The sequence below is a fragment of the Triturus cristatus genome, chromosome 1_2, assembly GCF_964204655.1.
Source record: "Triturus cristatus chromosome 1_2, aTriCri1.1, whole genome shotgun sequence".
NCBI classification, from domain to species: Eukaryota; Metazoa; Chordata; class Amphibia; order Caudata; family Salamandridae; genus Triturus; species Triturus cristatus.
The window spans coordinates 351,567,709-351,581,125 of record NC_140580.1 but is presented as its reverse complement, the minus strand read 5'-3'; the positions used below and the strand labels follow the sequence as shown (position 1 = coordinate 351,581,125).

The following is a 13,417-nucleotide window of genomic DNA, read 5'->3' as shown; positions in this document are numbered from 1 at the left end:
GCATATCTTGCGCATCATCTTCCCTCTCTTCATCACTATTTTTGCACGCTGTCCTTGTGCGTGTTCTTCCTTGGGTCACTCTTATTCACCTTCCCCCCACTCCTCCTCTGCTCTCTCTATCTCTCGCCTCAAATGTAGTCACTGTATTTATTTTTCCATTGGCGCTATCAATATTTCAACAGCTGTCTATTCCCCTGTCACACTCTTTCATCATTGTAAAATAGCAATTACAATTGCCACATACCTTACTGCTTTCTGTGTGTTCTACAGGGTGGCCAATGATTGGGTGAGCATGTAGTTGGAACACTTTTATGGCCACATGCAGACCCTTTTGGTGGGCCACAGGGCAGATAAGTGGTACGAGTCCTCAACAACTGCGGTAAAGTTTGTTTTCAACTGGTGTCCTAGAGCTGTCTTACTGTGGCTCTTCAAACTGGGCCAAGTATAACTCTTTCCACGCTTGACTGTCAGTGTAGCGAGGACAGCCTTCTTTATAAAATAAATAAAACAGGACCATAATGACAAAAATCCAATCAGTAAAACTGGATATCTCGGATTTTAAAGTTTTAGGTTGAAATAGAAGAACAAAGCACCAACTGGGGTATCTGGTCACGCTGGTTCGGGACAAAGTCACAAGATCCCGCCGACCACGAAAGAGCACGGGCCGATTACAGAGACCCAGTTAGCACCACTTTACAAAGTACCTTAAATCCGGGTTGCTGGGCATTGCGTGTATCCGTGTCGAAGATGCACTGCACAGCTGAGGCAATGCGTCGGTTCTAAGATGTGGTGAGGCTGCTGCGCGAGGTCCTTTTGCATCACCATTAAGGATCCTGTTGATGGGGCTTGCAACAACCGAAGTTGAGGATACGGTGTGCAGCTGATGGTACGTTGGTTCCGGGGAGCAGCAATGCTGAGTGTGTCATCGTCATCGAGGATGGCGTTGATGAGAAATGCGAGGACCTTGGCTTTGTTTAGTCTAATTGAAAACGTTCAAAGCCCTACTTGGGGCACCATAGTGCACACTGTATCTAGAGCACAGGTTCTAGTTATCTAATCAATTGTTAAAATGTGTGACAGAGTTAGAAAAACAACCTTAAAAACAAAACACAGATGTGAAAATATAAAAAGGACCAACTGAAAGCAAAGGGGAAAAGAAAGGACAGGGAGGAATGCCTTATGATCCCCCAATACCCCCCCCCCTCCCACTCCAGGCTTTTTCTTCAGAAAAGGGATCAAGCTGAGAGGACGTAATGCCGGAAACCAGGAGGGAACATTGATGTCAGAAAGCTGCGGAGACACCAGATTACAGGAACTCCTGACGACCGCACTTAATCATCGCAATGCAGCAGAACTCAACTGCAGTGGATGCACTGAAGGGAGGTGCTGCTCTAAAGCAGCAAACCCCTCAACGACTCCAAGGACCAGATGGACGCTTGGCCACTGCCACACTCCGGAAAGAGCGCAGCTTTTACAATTGCACCACAGAATACGGGAATGGCGGGGCAGGAGGGCTTGCACTGAGGGCACTTAAGACCCATATCTAAAGCACTTTCCTAATTTTCTTAATAAGTTTGTTGCTCTTGACTACAAGAGGAAAAGGGTACTACAGAAAACTGGAATATTTTTGTCCCTTTTTTTTCTTTTCTTTTCCCTTTAACAAATACTAACTGCAGCAGGCGATTAAAGAGGAGCATGAGACACATGAAAAAAATGGGGAGCAGAGATAGCAAGAGATGTAAAACTCTAGATACCCTTAATCTAGATATTTACATGTGCACCTGTATTTTCTTTATCCTTTGGGGCTACAGTCCAAGGAACGCTGGTATCTATCAAGAAAGGAGAAACCCATGAAAACATCCTGAGACCCAACGAATAAGACTATAGACAAAGGTTTCAAATTATTTTCCAGTCGAGGACCTCATAGTGAATAAAACTTAAGAAAGATAGAAACCCTCTGACTCTAGTCTATTTTTTATTGGAATATCAATCGGACCAATCCCGCTTTAGACAACACAGCGGTAAGGTGGTAAGGGGGTTGTTAAGCGGTGATTGCTCATGTGGAAGAGTGAAAGTCTAAAACCACAAGCAGAACAGATGGATATTGAACATTATACAGGGCTACCTCATCCACTCCAATTCGAGTCCAAGTCTGTTTATCAACATCGAAAAGTCAATCCCAATGTCAGTCCAAAGTCTTACATACTTAGTCGAAAAAACAGGCACACAAAGTGCTTCCTGTGGAAGAGATTCTCTTTTATCCAAAAGAAATTATTGAATTTGAAGGAAAGCATAACTCTCAGTTCGCATCAAGTTGTCTCTCTCCTAGGATCCATGGTATTCTATGCATAAATATCCACAAATGCAAAACTGTCCGAGACCTCTCTAACAGTGTCTCGAGGATCAGTGTTCGCAGAAGAGCAACAAATGGAAATACCATTTAATCCTAACAATGAAGGCAATAAAATCATTGATATGGTGGTGCAACAATCAGAATCTCGGCTTCCAAAAGCAACTCCTAAACAAATAATAGTGAAGGATACCTTACCTCTAATTCCTGACAATTCAAGGTCTTTGGGCAATTAAAGAAAAGTCTTACCACATCAGTCTATTAGAACTGAAGGCAGTTCACTTTGCCTTCAAGGATTTTCTAACCTTACTCAAAACAAAAAACATAATTCCGACATGCATTATAACAAGCAAGGGGGAAGGATATCAAAATAATTACCCTTTCAAGCTCAAACTATGTGGAACTGGGCTTTGGCCAGAAAGATCACAATGACAGCAAGACTCATCCCAGGAAGCCGAAACAGATTTTCTCACTCGACATCACAAGGAAAATTGCAAAATGGATCTGAAAGACTTAGTCATACAAAACATTTTATGAGAATGTGGATTCCCAGCATTAGATTTATTCGACAAAGCAAGAAACAACAAGATTTTGCATACAGGGAACCAAACTGGAACTCAGCAGGCCCTTTTAATAAGATGGTCAACACCATTTGTCTTCACTTTTCCTCTAATTCTACTAATTTCTATGGTGATTGTCATACTACCAAATCCAATCCCAAAATGATCGTAATAGCTCCCGACTAGCCGAGGTAGTAGTGGTACCTGGACCTTCTAGGTCTGTCACTCATACGACACAATAGACTTTCTTGCAGACCAAAATCACTGACCAGACTTCAAGGCTAGGTCCATCAGAGTCTGCAGTCCTTGAATTTGGCTGCATAGCTCCTGAAGTCAGGCACTATGGACTTGTGAATATTCATCAAGAATATGTGGTTATACTTAAAGAAGTGAAAGGTCCATCAAGAAGATACACAAAATCATGCTATGCAATAAAATTGAAGAGATTCAAAACATGGTTCTACATTAAGGGTCACAATTTGATTACATGCTTGCAAGAAGTCCTTACTTGCTGTATCTAGCCAAATCTAAATTACTATTTCTTCTGTAAAAGTCTTCTGGCCAGCTACAACTGCACACATGAAATTGTTGCATGTGTATCTGCATCTGTGTGGACATGCTTCCCCCCCAGATGGCAATACAGTGTGAAAGATGCAGCTTCTAAGATAGATAGACCTGGTTTGGGCTATCGCCAGCTTGAGCTTGCATAGGATGACCACTATATCACTCCATTTGCAATCCATTGGGTCTGTTCCACTAAAACTGTCTAAAGATGAACACCAACAAGACCGAAATCGTGATCTTCTGGAAGAGCACATCAACAGGTTACATTTCACCTGCTGGTCAACAGAGCTGGGACCGACACCCATCCCCACCACCCACGCCAAGAACCTCGAGATCATCATCATAGACCAGAAACTCAACATGAACGCCAAGTCAATGCCATCACCACCTCATGCTTCCATACCACCCATATCACATCAGCTATCACTGTTATAATCTCTTATAGGAATGCACTTTCTGAAGTGATTGATCCATTTGTTTCTACCTTTGGGGTCAGGTGTGCGACCATTCCGTTTTGCGGTTGCAAATTGCGATTTTGTGCCACTCGCAGTTTGCAACTTGCAAAACGGAATGTACGAATGTGTCTCGGACACATTTAGCAATTCCCAATGGGGTTGCAAATTACCTCCCTCATCATTATACATGAAGCAGGTCGCAATATGCGACCCAATGGGAATGGACTACAATCACAGGGATGGTGGCCTGCTGAGGACCGTAGACCACCATGTCTGTGTTTGCTTTTTAAATAAAGCAACTTTAGTTTTTCAAATGCAGCCGGTTTTCTATAAGGGAAAACAGGATGCGTTGAAAAGAAAATAATGAAAAGTTTTCTTTTCATTTTTAGGTCGAACCTGGGCAGCACATGCACTGCTCTGTGAGGCATTCTGTATTAGAGTGTGGACTTGAAGCCCCACCCATTCCGTACCCATATTTTTCATTGGCTTGTGTCATTGTCCTTAGTAAATGCTGGCTTCTAATTTGTTAATAGGCTTGTTAGTCCCTTTTTAGTACTGCCTTGTCTTCGTTTGTAACCTCCCATGAGGACTGGCCCATTTTACTTCTGTTAGACTGTATGTTTATTTAGTCTGTAAGCACTATTTTCTTTAATGAGTTTCTGGTAGTGCAGGCATGATGTGCTGTCCTGCAACATTCAGCACGCCATGCGCACTTTCGCTTTCAAAGCTGCCCGGGACAATTGTGGCCGCCTCTTTGCAATGAAATAGGTCTCGCGTTTACAAGAGTTAGAGCTAGTGCCATTATAAATGACAATAGCTAAAAATCTCGCAAATGCAAGACCTACTGCATTGGAAATTTTTTTTGTAACTATGCCCCACACGGGGCTTTCACTTTAATGACGGCACTCCCCTTTCTTTAGACGAGCCGCGTCTAAAGAAAGGTACACGGCCGTAATTCAAGTGAAACCGCAACATGGGCACTTTTACAAAAAGAAACACTTGTTTGTGAGCTTGACAAACATACGTTTTTTTGTAAAAGGGCCCCATATGCCGCTTTCACTTTAATCACAGCCACGCCTCTTTTTTTAGATGCGGCTCGTCTAAAGAAAGGGGTGTGGCCAACATTAATGTGAAATTACAGCATGGGGCGCTTTTCCAAAAATTGCATTTACAAAGCAATAGGTCTCGCATTCGCGAGAGTTTAAGCTATTGGTATTGTCATTTACAATGCCAATAGCTCAAACTCTCATAAATGTGAGACCTATTGCATTGCAAATGCTTGTGTAAGGGCAGGCAGTGGTCCGTGGGACCACTGCCTGCTCTTAAAAATATTTTTGTATACATTCACAAAGGGGAAAAGTCCCCTGGGATCTCTTCCCGTTTGCGACAGCCTTACTACCAACTTAAAGTAGGTGGTCAACTGCTATTGTTTTGTACCCACATTTGCGGTTACAAAACAACCGTACATCACCTTTTTATTTGCTTTTAGGATGGGACACCCTTCACACGCCCCTTCCTAATAGCGTCTCGCAGACCCTATTTTGCGAGTCGGTAATAGGTTACCTATTCGCAAAAATAGGGTTTGTACATACTACAACCCTTTTTAGTGGTCGCAAACGGCCTGATTTTCCGTTTGTGATGCTAAAAATGGTGTTACCTCTGGCCCTTGGTGTTCGTTTTGCCTTAGTTTGATCTTAATTTGTTACTCATCTTTCTGATTTGTTCACTGTATACACAGTTGTCCTTTGCAGCTCCTGACTCTAAAGACGGCTGATCGATGTGTTGGGAAGCTGCAAAAGTGGTCTATTCAGCCTCCTTTCACTTAATGTTTTCCAGACAGGCTGGTTCTGTACACTAAGGCCTAATTCCATCTTTTCTTCTTTCTATCCTTGTCCTCACCCCACCAAGGAGAAGGGGAGGCTGCTCCGTCTGGACCCTCGCAGGGCTCTCAGCTTTTATTTCAACAGGGCCAATTAGTTGTGGGTTGATGACCAACTTTTCCTGGATGACTCTGACTCCAAGAATTGTGACTGGTATCCCTAGACGTGAGTCCTGTGCTCACTGTGTCGTATGATATAGATTGCGGACTACTGATGAAGTCCAAATAGGCTGAAACAGGGCTGATTTTCCCCCCTCAGAGTGGACCCTACTTGGCAGTTGGGGCTTGACTATTCCTATTGGAGTAGAACCAAGACTGGTTTGCATATGGCTCTTTCCTATCCGAGGTGGCATGATGGGTAAAAACATGAAGGGGACCGAGTTTTCACCTGTGCCGGAGATTAATTCATCCAAGCAATCCACCCATCACATTCCTTAGTGCAGCTCTAAGAACGACAGCACTACAGCAGTACAGTTGAAGCTACAGGAGCTGTCAATAGTAGAATGCCCTAAACTTTGCAAGGAATTGGGTACAGGTTTCTGAACAGTGGAGGGCATCATCATCTCATGCACAGTTGATCTAGATGGCAAAAAGAACATGCATATGCATGCCCACAACAGGTTGAAGTCAAGCAGACATTGGTGAAACTGACACATATTTATTTTGACCTCTTAATTGGCACACTTTAGTGATTATGAAATAGGCATGTCCAGATGGTTGTTTTATGCATAAACCTGCTATGAGATTGCTAAGAAATATTCTAAATGTAGCAGGGTTTTTGCTAGCTACCAATTTGGCTCTTTTGGATTAGCTTCACGTCACATCTTTATACGCATAGTTCTCTGGACTCCGAAATGAGGATGAGGAATTTTTCGGATCTGCAGTTTTTACAGCACTTTTTTTTTTTATTGTTGGGCTTGCCCACCTTTTCAACAGAGATTTCTCTGTTTCAAATTGGTACTAAGAAGAACCGCTTTCAGTGTAATAGTTCTCTGTAGCTGCCACTTTGAATCTTTTATATTGTATGTTACTCCTGGTCTTTTTCCAAGCAGCTACGTTGACTTCAGTCCACACTTACTTAGCTGCTTAGACTAGGAATGAGGGATGATGCCTTTATGTGGGCCTGCAGTTCTGTAGCACTATCTTCATTTTACAAGCATCCGCATTTACTTCAATACAAACGTTTAAATAACATTCATCTATTTCAGACCTTTATGGTGCTGGACAACAAAGTAGAACTGACTTCTAAGATGTGTTGCGGAGCCTTTATTAGTTGTTTTCTCGCTGATTTCGCTTAGATTCCAAATTGATGAATATCAAGTTGGCTGCCAGGTTGACCACTAGTCTATTCCCATGAAAATTCACATGTACTAATAGCCAAGTTAACTAAAAATCAGGCAAACCCTTAAGCCTACAGTATGGAATCACAGGTCTAGACTAGTCATTGTTGGTTCTTTTGCTGGAAAAGATCTGTTTCTGCCATTTCCTATATACAGAGATGGTAGACTACTGGGAAAACAATTAAACATTAACAGTATAAACTGAATCACAAGAAAACGGTTGTGGCAGTATGTCTTCTCTTTCTGCTACTGCAGAGCTGGGGGAGCATTAGAGTATCAGTCAGAAAAAAGTACAAAATGTATATGGATCAGGCTTATTGACCTTGGACTGTTTTGTTTTAGACCCCTGTTCAACCCTCCATTTATTCCTTGTATCTGTACTTTTCTGTAGGGTCCCAAGAAAGGGCTTTGTGGAAGTGACTGAATTGACAGATGTTAATTATACCAGTAATCTACTTCGCCTCCGGCCTGGGCACATGAATGTGGTTCTTATTGTCTCCAGCTCCACCAAAGCTAGCTTGCTGCAGAGGTTTGCACAAGAAGTTTATACATTTACTGGGTAAGTAGAACTGTTGATAAAATTGTCATCATTCTTCTTCTCCTGTTTGTGTAATTTAGATCTTTCCTATTGCCACTTTATGGAGGCAGCTGTTAGTTGTCACAGGATGAGAAACTTTCTTGCAACATCTACTTATGAATAAGGACTCCTAAAGCTCAATTGTACACCCTGTAACCATAGGTCTGTCAGTGAAGAGCTGTGTTTCTTAAGAGTTCCCCTTTACACTAGGACCCCCAGGAGACTCCTTTACTAGCTTCTGCTGCAAAATCTCTGAGAGCTGTTTCCTATCTAGCTTTGGATCGGTAATAGATTCATGTGCCTGAATCTTTACTGGTATGGAAAACTCCAGTACATCAAAAATAAAAGCATTTTAGTCATTAATATGCACTCATGTAATACAGTACCAGAAGGAACCCATCTACCTCATTGTTTTAGGGCCAAACTAATGTCGGGAGAGGGAGCTGTGAATATCAGCCATTGCAGATGCCAGGAGGACGCTTAGCATTTTCTGCGACATGTGCAATAGGATCCCTTTGCTTTGATTTATCAGTTTTAATCAAGAAAAATATTATTTTTCTGAAAACATTTGAAGAACCTGCCTTTCTTCCGTTCCTTCTATATCACCTGTTGCGCTGCTCTTTAAATATCTGTTTCTGTTTCAGTTTCAAGTCTCATGAAAGCCTCATGCCAATTCTAGCTGCAGCTGTAGGGGTGACTTTGAAACTTTCTGCTCGTTCATTGCATATGGAAAACTCCTTACAGTATCAGCTTTGGCTAAGACAACTTTCAAAGAGAAACTCAATTCTGGCAATGTGTGCATGTGGCCTAAAGATAAATCATAATGAATTGATTGATTGAGATTGTATTTATAAAGCGCAGCTATCACTTGGTACTTGTAGCAGGATGTCGTGCAGGGTACGGAGAGGTGTAAAGGAACTACCCAGAAACCCTTGTGGCCTAATTTGGAGAACTGGTGACATGATGTAACTTGATCAAATCAATAGAAACTTGGCTTTTCTGTTTACAACCAGCTTGTGGTGGTAAAATGACAATTTAACCTCGGACAGCAAGGACAGGCACCGGTGCACAGTAGGACGGGCCAAACCTTTTTTTTTTTTCCATGTGCAATCTTCTCTTGGACTGGATCTCCCACATTTGGAATCCAGCCAGATTCTGCTGGTAGCTTCTTCACCTCGTCAGTGGCAGAACATTTAAAATTAGAATTGGAATGCTCGTCTTGGAAGTCTTGTAATTCCTATAAGACAGTGACACGTTCATTGATGTCAAAGGACGCATCTGCCGCCACTGTACCAGAGTTATCAAGATCCTGAACAAACATTTGGACCCTGAAGAGTACGTTGTAGGGAGTCTGAACACCCAACGACCTTCTATGGAGCTTACTTAAGGCTCTCTAAACACCATATAGGTGATAAATACAGCTGTGACCTGAACCTAATACTCTAGCTGTTAATAGCCCTTTGTTTTCTATCATCCTTCAAAATCAATTTCATAGTTTTCCTAACTGTAACCATGAGTATTTCCCTCACAAAATGCACTCTTCCCTCATATTAACCTTCCAACCATGCCAAAATTAAAACTCTGTCAGCAACTTCTTTTATGGGCTTTCTCCTCAACTGACACAATAAAAAAAATGTGCTCCTCCTATGTTTTCCAGGTGAAGTTAGTAAAGATGGCCCTCAGGTTACAGAGCTGATAGCTCTCATCATAGTGGCCATTTGTCTAAAATAGAGGACGCACCTCATGTATAAAGTCAAATTCCTTTAAAAAAAAAAAAGAAATATACAGCAATGCCGTATTGCCAAAACAAAGATGGTCACCCACTGTAAACCAATTGCTGAAGCCTGCAACTTCAGCTTTGCTTTTACTTGAACTCGTGAGCTTGCACAGCTCGGGATGCGCTCCACCACTCATGCCAGAGATACCGTTAATACTAACTCCTGATCTTCAGGTACGAACAAATAGTAGCTTATTGGAACATTTCCAAAGGTTCCCTGATATTACCATATGAAAATAATTTAATCCACAAATGCTACTCACCTTTGATGCCTAAAAGCTGAACATGAAGAAGGTTAAAATTCTTTTCAAATAAAACGTATTGAAAACGGGACACAAAACATTTTCCAAGCCACTTTTTTTCCCATATCAATCCAAAATATTGGATTGAAGTCAACAGTCAAACACAACATCTACATAATAAAATTATCTCTCTCAACGAAACACACAAAATGCATATCTGCTCAGAAGCAGCAAACAAAAGAGGGAGAATATGGAATTTTGATGTGTTTCATGGACTGAAGGTACAGTTTGGTTTATGAGTCACATGGTGTTCTTTTCTCGGAACTTTGAAATGTTTGTTGCTTGGAGATGGTAAATAAAGGATATATGCATAATGTTTGCCTTCAGTTTTGCCATAAAATTCAGGTGGTCTAATAACTTAAGAATTTATAAAATTGCTAAAGGGGGTTCTCAGGTTCCAACTAAAAGTAACCAGTAGAATGCTGTTAAGATTGATCTGTGTAATAACAAGGAAGCAATAGAGAATTTGATAATTGTAAATGTGAATATAAACACAAGGGAGAATACCCTTATTATTTGGATCAGTTCATTTTGTTCCAAGGAGATTTAGATCCTATTCAATATGCCTCTGAAACCCCTTCAGGAAGGTGCCCTTTTATGGAATGTGTTGAGATCTTATTCAATATCATTCCCAAGTTTTTCTAAGTGACAAAGAACAAAGCTAGCTGGGTAAATGTAAACATTTCTTGTAGAGCACAAGCTTTTTTACCCCTAAATGGTTGCTTCCAGTCAGACTCCCCAGCAACCCAGAAATCTAAGCTGGGGCCACCTAATGAGCCCTATCGACCCTATCTTCCTTCAGGTATGCCACTTTCATTTCGGACTTTCAATTCTTTACATTGTTTGGAAGTGATCATGTTGCCTTAATAGCCAATCTCAATTTGGAACTCTCGTCTAGAGACACATTTATGTCCTTAAATATAGAATTTGCATGACTAATAAATACTAAACTATGTTCCCACAATATCGAGTTACTGTATGACTTGCAAAAATAAAAATAGAACTCTAAATAGTCTAACCTCAGACACGAACGAAAACAACATCCTATTTTCCATTTTCGTAGCAGACCTCCCCAAAAACCTTTTAGCTACAAACTCCTTCTCTATCAAAATGGGGGGCTTTCATGTCCACTGTCTCCTTTGCATGAAAGACCTTGTAATAATGGATAGAACTCCTGTCACAGAAGGCCTTGTAATAATGATCTGAAAGAGACTATTAGTTATGGATTCCTTACCTTAGAATTACCCCCCTGCGTCACACTGGATCTGGAGAATCTTTCTTCAGCAGTACCCCTGCGCATCGGTAGGTGGCGTCGTTCGACTGCCGGAATGACGTTGCGTTATCTACTTAGACGTCGCCCCTGGCGGCTGACGTCAGTTCTTTCTTTTTCCGCGCCAGCCAGCGCAGATCCGGAGAGAGCTCTACCCTTAGTCTTTTTTGACTAGAGTTTTTTCGACTTTTTGTCGACCTCTTTTTTCGTCTTTCAACTCCTAGTGCAAGTGATGTCACATTGATGGACCGGCTTCAAACCTTGTGAGTCCTGTCACAAGTTTGCCGATCACGGACCCACATCTCGTGTGCCTCTGGTGCCTGGAGCGCGACCACGACCCAAAGTCATGCTCTGACTGCCGGGCCATGAACCCGAAGTATTTGCGGGAGCCGTCCCGAAAGCTTCTCGAGGCCCAGCAGTCAGCTCTACGTTGATCGAGGTCCCGGTCGAGAGGGAGGTTGCGGGAGTGGTCGCAGAGTCACCACCTTCACTCCACTCCGAAGTCTTCATCTTTGGGGAGGGCGGAGCTAGCCGAGCCTGCAAATGGCCGCTCAGTGAGCGAGCTCCTGTGGTCGCTGTGCAATCCTGCAAATATCCTGAATATACAGCCTGCTATCGTAATGCACTCGACGGACTCCTGTGTCGGAAAATAGTGGCAACACAGTGTCCCGGGTAATGCGATTCTAGCTGCCCCCGAAACGACAATAAACGTCCGTCAGCGCTGGAGGAGAGTGCGGTTAGTTGTGCGCATGCGCATGGCCCGCGACCCCGGTACGGAGATTATGGTCGGCGCGGCGATCGATCAAGCAGAGTTGGAGTTGCTGCTTTCACTTCTGTGAATGCCGGGCGCTGGGTGGAATTGGCTCCCCAATCTACGGTACATCCTGCCCAGCACATCAGCCAGAGGGGGTGAGGAGGTCCTCGCTTCTCGGTCGGGGGCGGGAGCCGCCCGGTGCGCGCCTCTGAGCCACCGCGTGCAATCTTCCGAGGAGGCGTCTGCAGAGCTAAGGAGCGGGGGACCATGCTGCGGCTTGCTGAGTCTGCTTCAGACACTAATCCTGTTGCACGCTCGGACCCGCCATCGGACGCTGAGGGAAACAACCTCTAATCACCTGGAGACTTATTGAGCTGAATACTTGACGGTGCGCTGTTGTGGTTTCCCCCCCAGGTACGGCGAACTTTCTTTCTTACTGAGCGGGGCTGCCTGATACTGCTGAATGCAGCCTGTGTAGTGAGGCAATACCGGCAAGGCGCACAACGTGTGGGAGGCGTACATGCCAAAATAAATGCGCAACTGACAATTGGTGGCTGGTCCTGTCCTAACCCTACGTCAGTGGGCCTCACACTGTCTACACTATTTGAACTTCCTGCCTGCAAACGTGGCTGTGGTGCTACTGGGGGCGGCCGTGATGGCGCTTTGGGACGCGGGGAAGAGCTGTGCACCGCGAGAGAGTGCAGTAATGCTCTTGCTGCACAATATCTGGCCAGACTATCACTGTCCCTCGCCAATCTTTTATTATTGCGAGTCTGGAGGCCCCTGATCGCTGCTGTGGAGTGCCGCTGTCCTCGTCACACCGAGTGTTGTAGATCCCTGGCCCAAGTGTAGGCGTGTGCTGACGAAACATTTGCCTACACGCAACGCTGTTGCAATGGGGAAACCTGACAGGAATCAATCTAAAATCCATTTTGAACAGGCGAAGAAGATGGCAGATGGTAGCGAAACAGACCAGGTGTCAGCCCACCCTGCTGCGTCGGATACGAGCTCCCCTGCCGTTGTGGACTTTCAGTTTATGTTCACAACGATTCAAGCTACCCTGACAACAATTGATGGGAAAATTGACTCTCTGACGTACAGAGTTGACCGCATGTCTGAGAGACTAGACAGACATACAGAGCGCATTGATATGGCAGAACGGCATATTTCGGACGCGAAGGACGCACAGCGTCAAACAGAGACGAAACAAGAAAAGTTCGACAAGAGGCTCACAGCTCTCATGGCAAGATCCGAAGATTTAGAAGCGAGATCTCGCCACAACAATTTGCGCATTCTGGGAGTGGCATAATCGACAAACACGGGCAATATGGAGCTATACATCGAGTCTCCGCTGGTGGCACTGTTTGGGCGGGAGACTTTCTCGGAGGTCTTCATCATCGAGCGACCGCATAGGTCCCATGCTCCACCACCACCTCGTGGGGCAAAGCCGCGCCCGATCATAGCTAAACTATTGAACTACAGGGACTGAGACGTGGCCCTCAGGAAAGCCAGAGAGATGGGAAACCTCGCATACAATGGGTTGAACATATCCATATACCCGGATTTCACGTACAGGAAGCACGGAAACA

The 13,417-nt window shown here is 43.8% G+C and overlaps 1 protein-coding gene across 2 annotated transcripts in view; it reads left to right on the top strand.

Annotated features, from left to right (window-relative positions):
• Window positions 1-13,417, top strand: part of DNAJC16 (DnaJ heat shock protein family (Hsp40) member C16) — a 212,770-nt gene that overhangs the window by 185,341 nt on the left and 14,012 nt on the right. For both annotated transcript variants that reach the window (XM_085604155.1, XM_085604150.1), the window contains exon 14: window positions 7,540-7,707. In XM_085604155.1, the coding sequence (XP_085460281.1) occupies window positions 7,540-7,707 (168 nt within the window). The remainder of the gene's footprint in view (window positions 1-7,539; window positions 7,708-13,417) is intronic.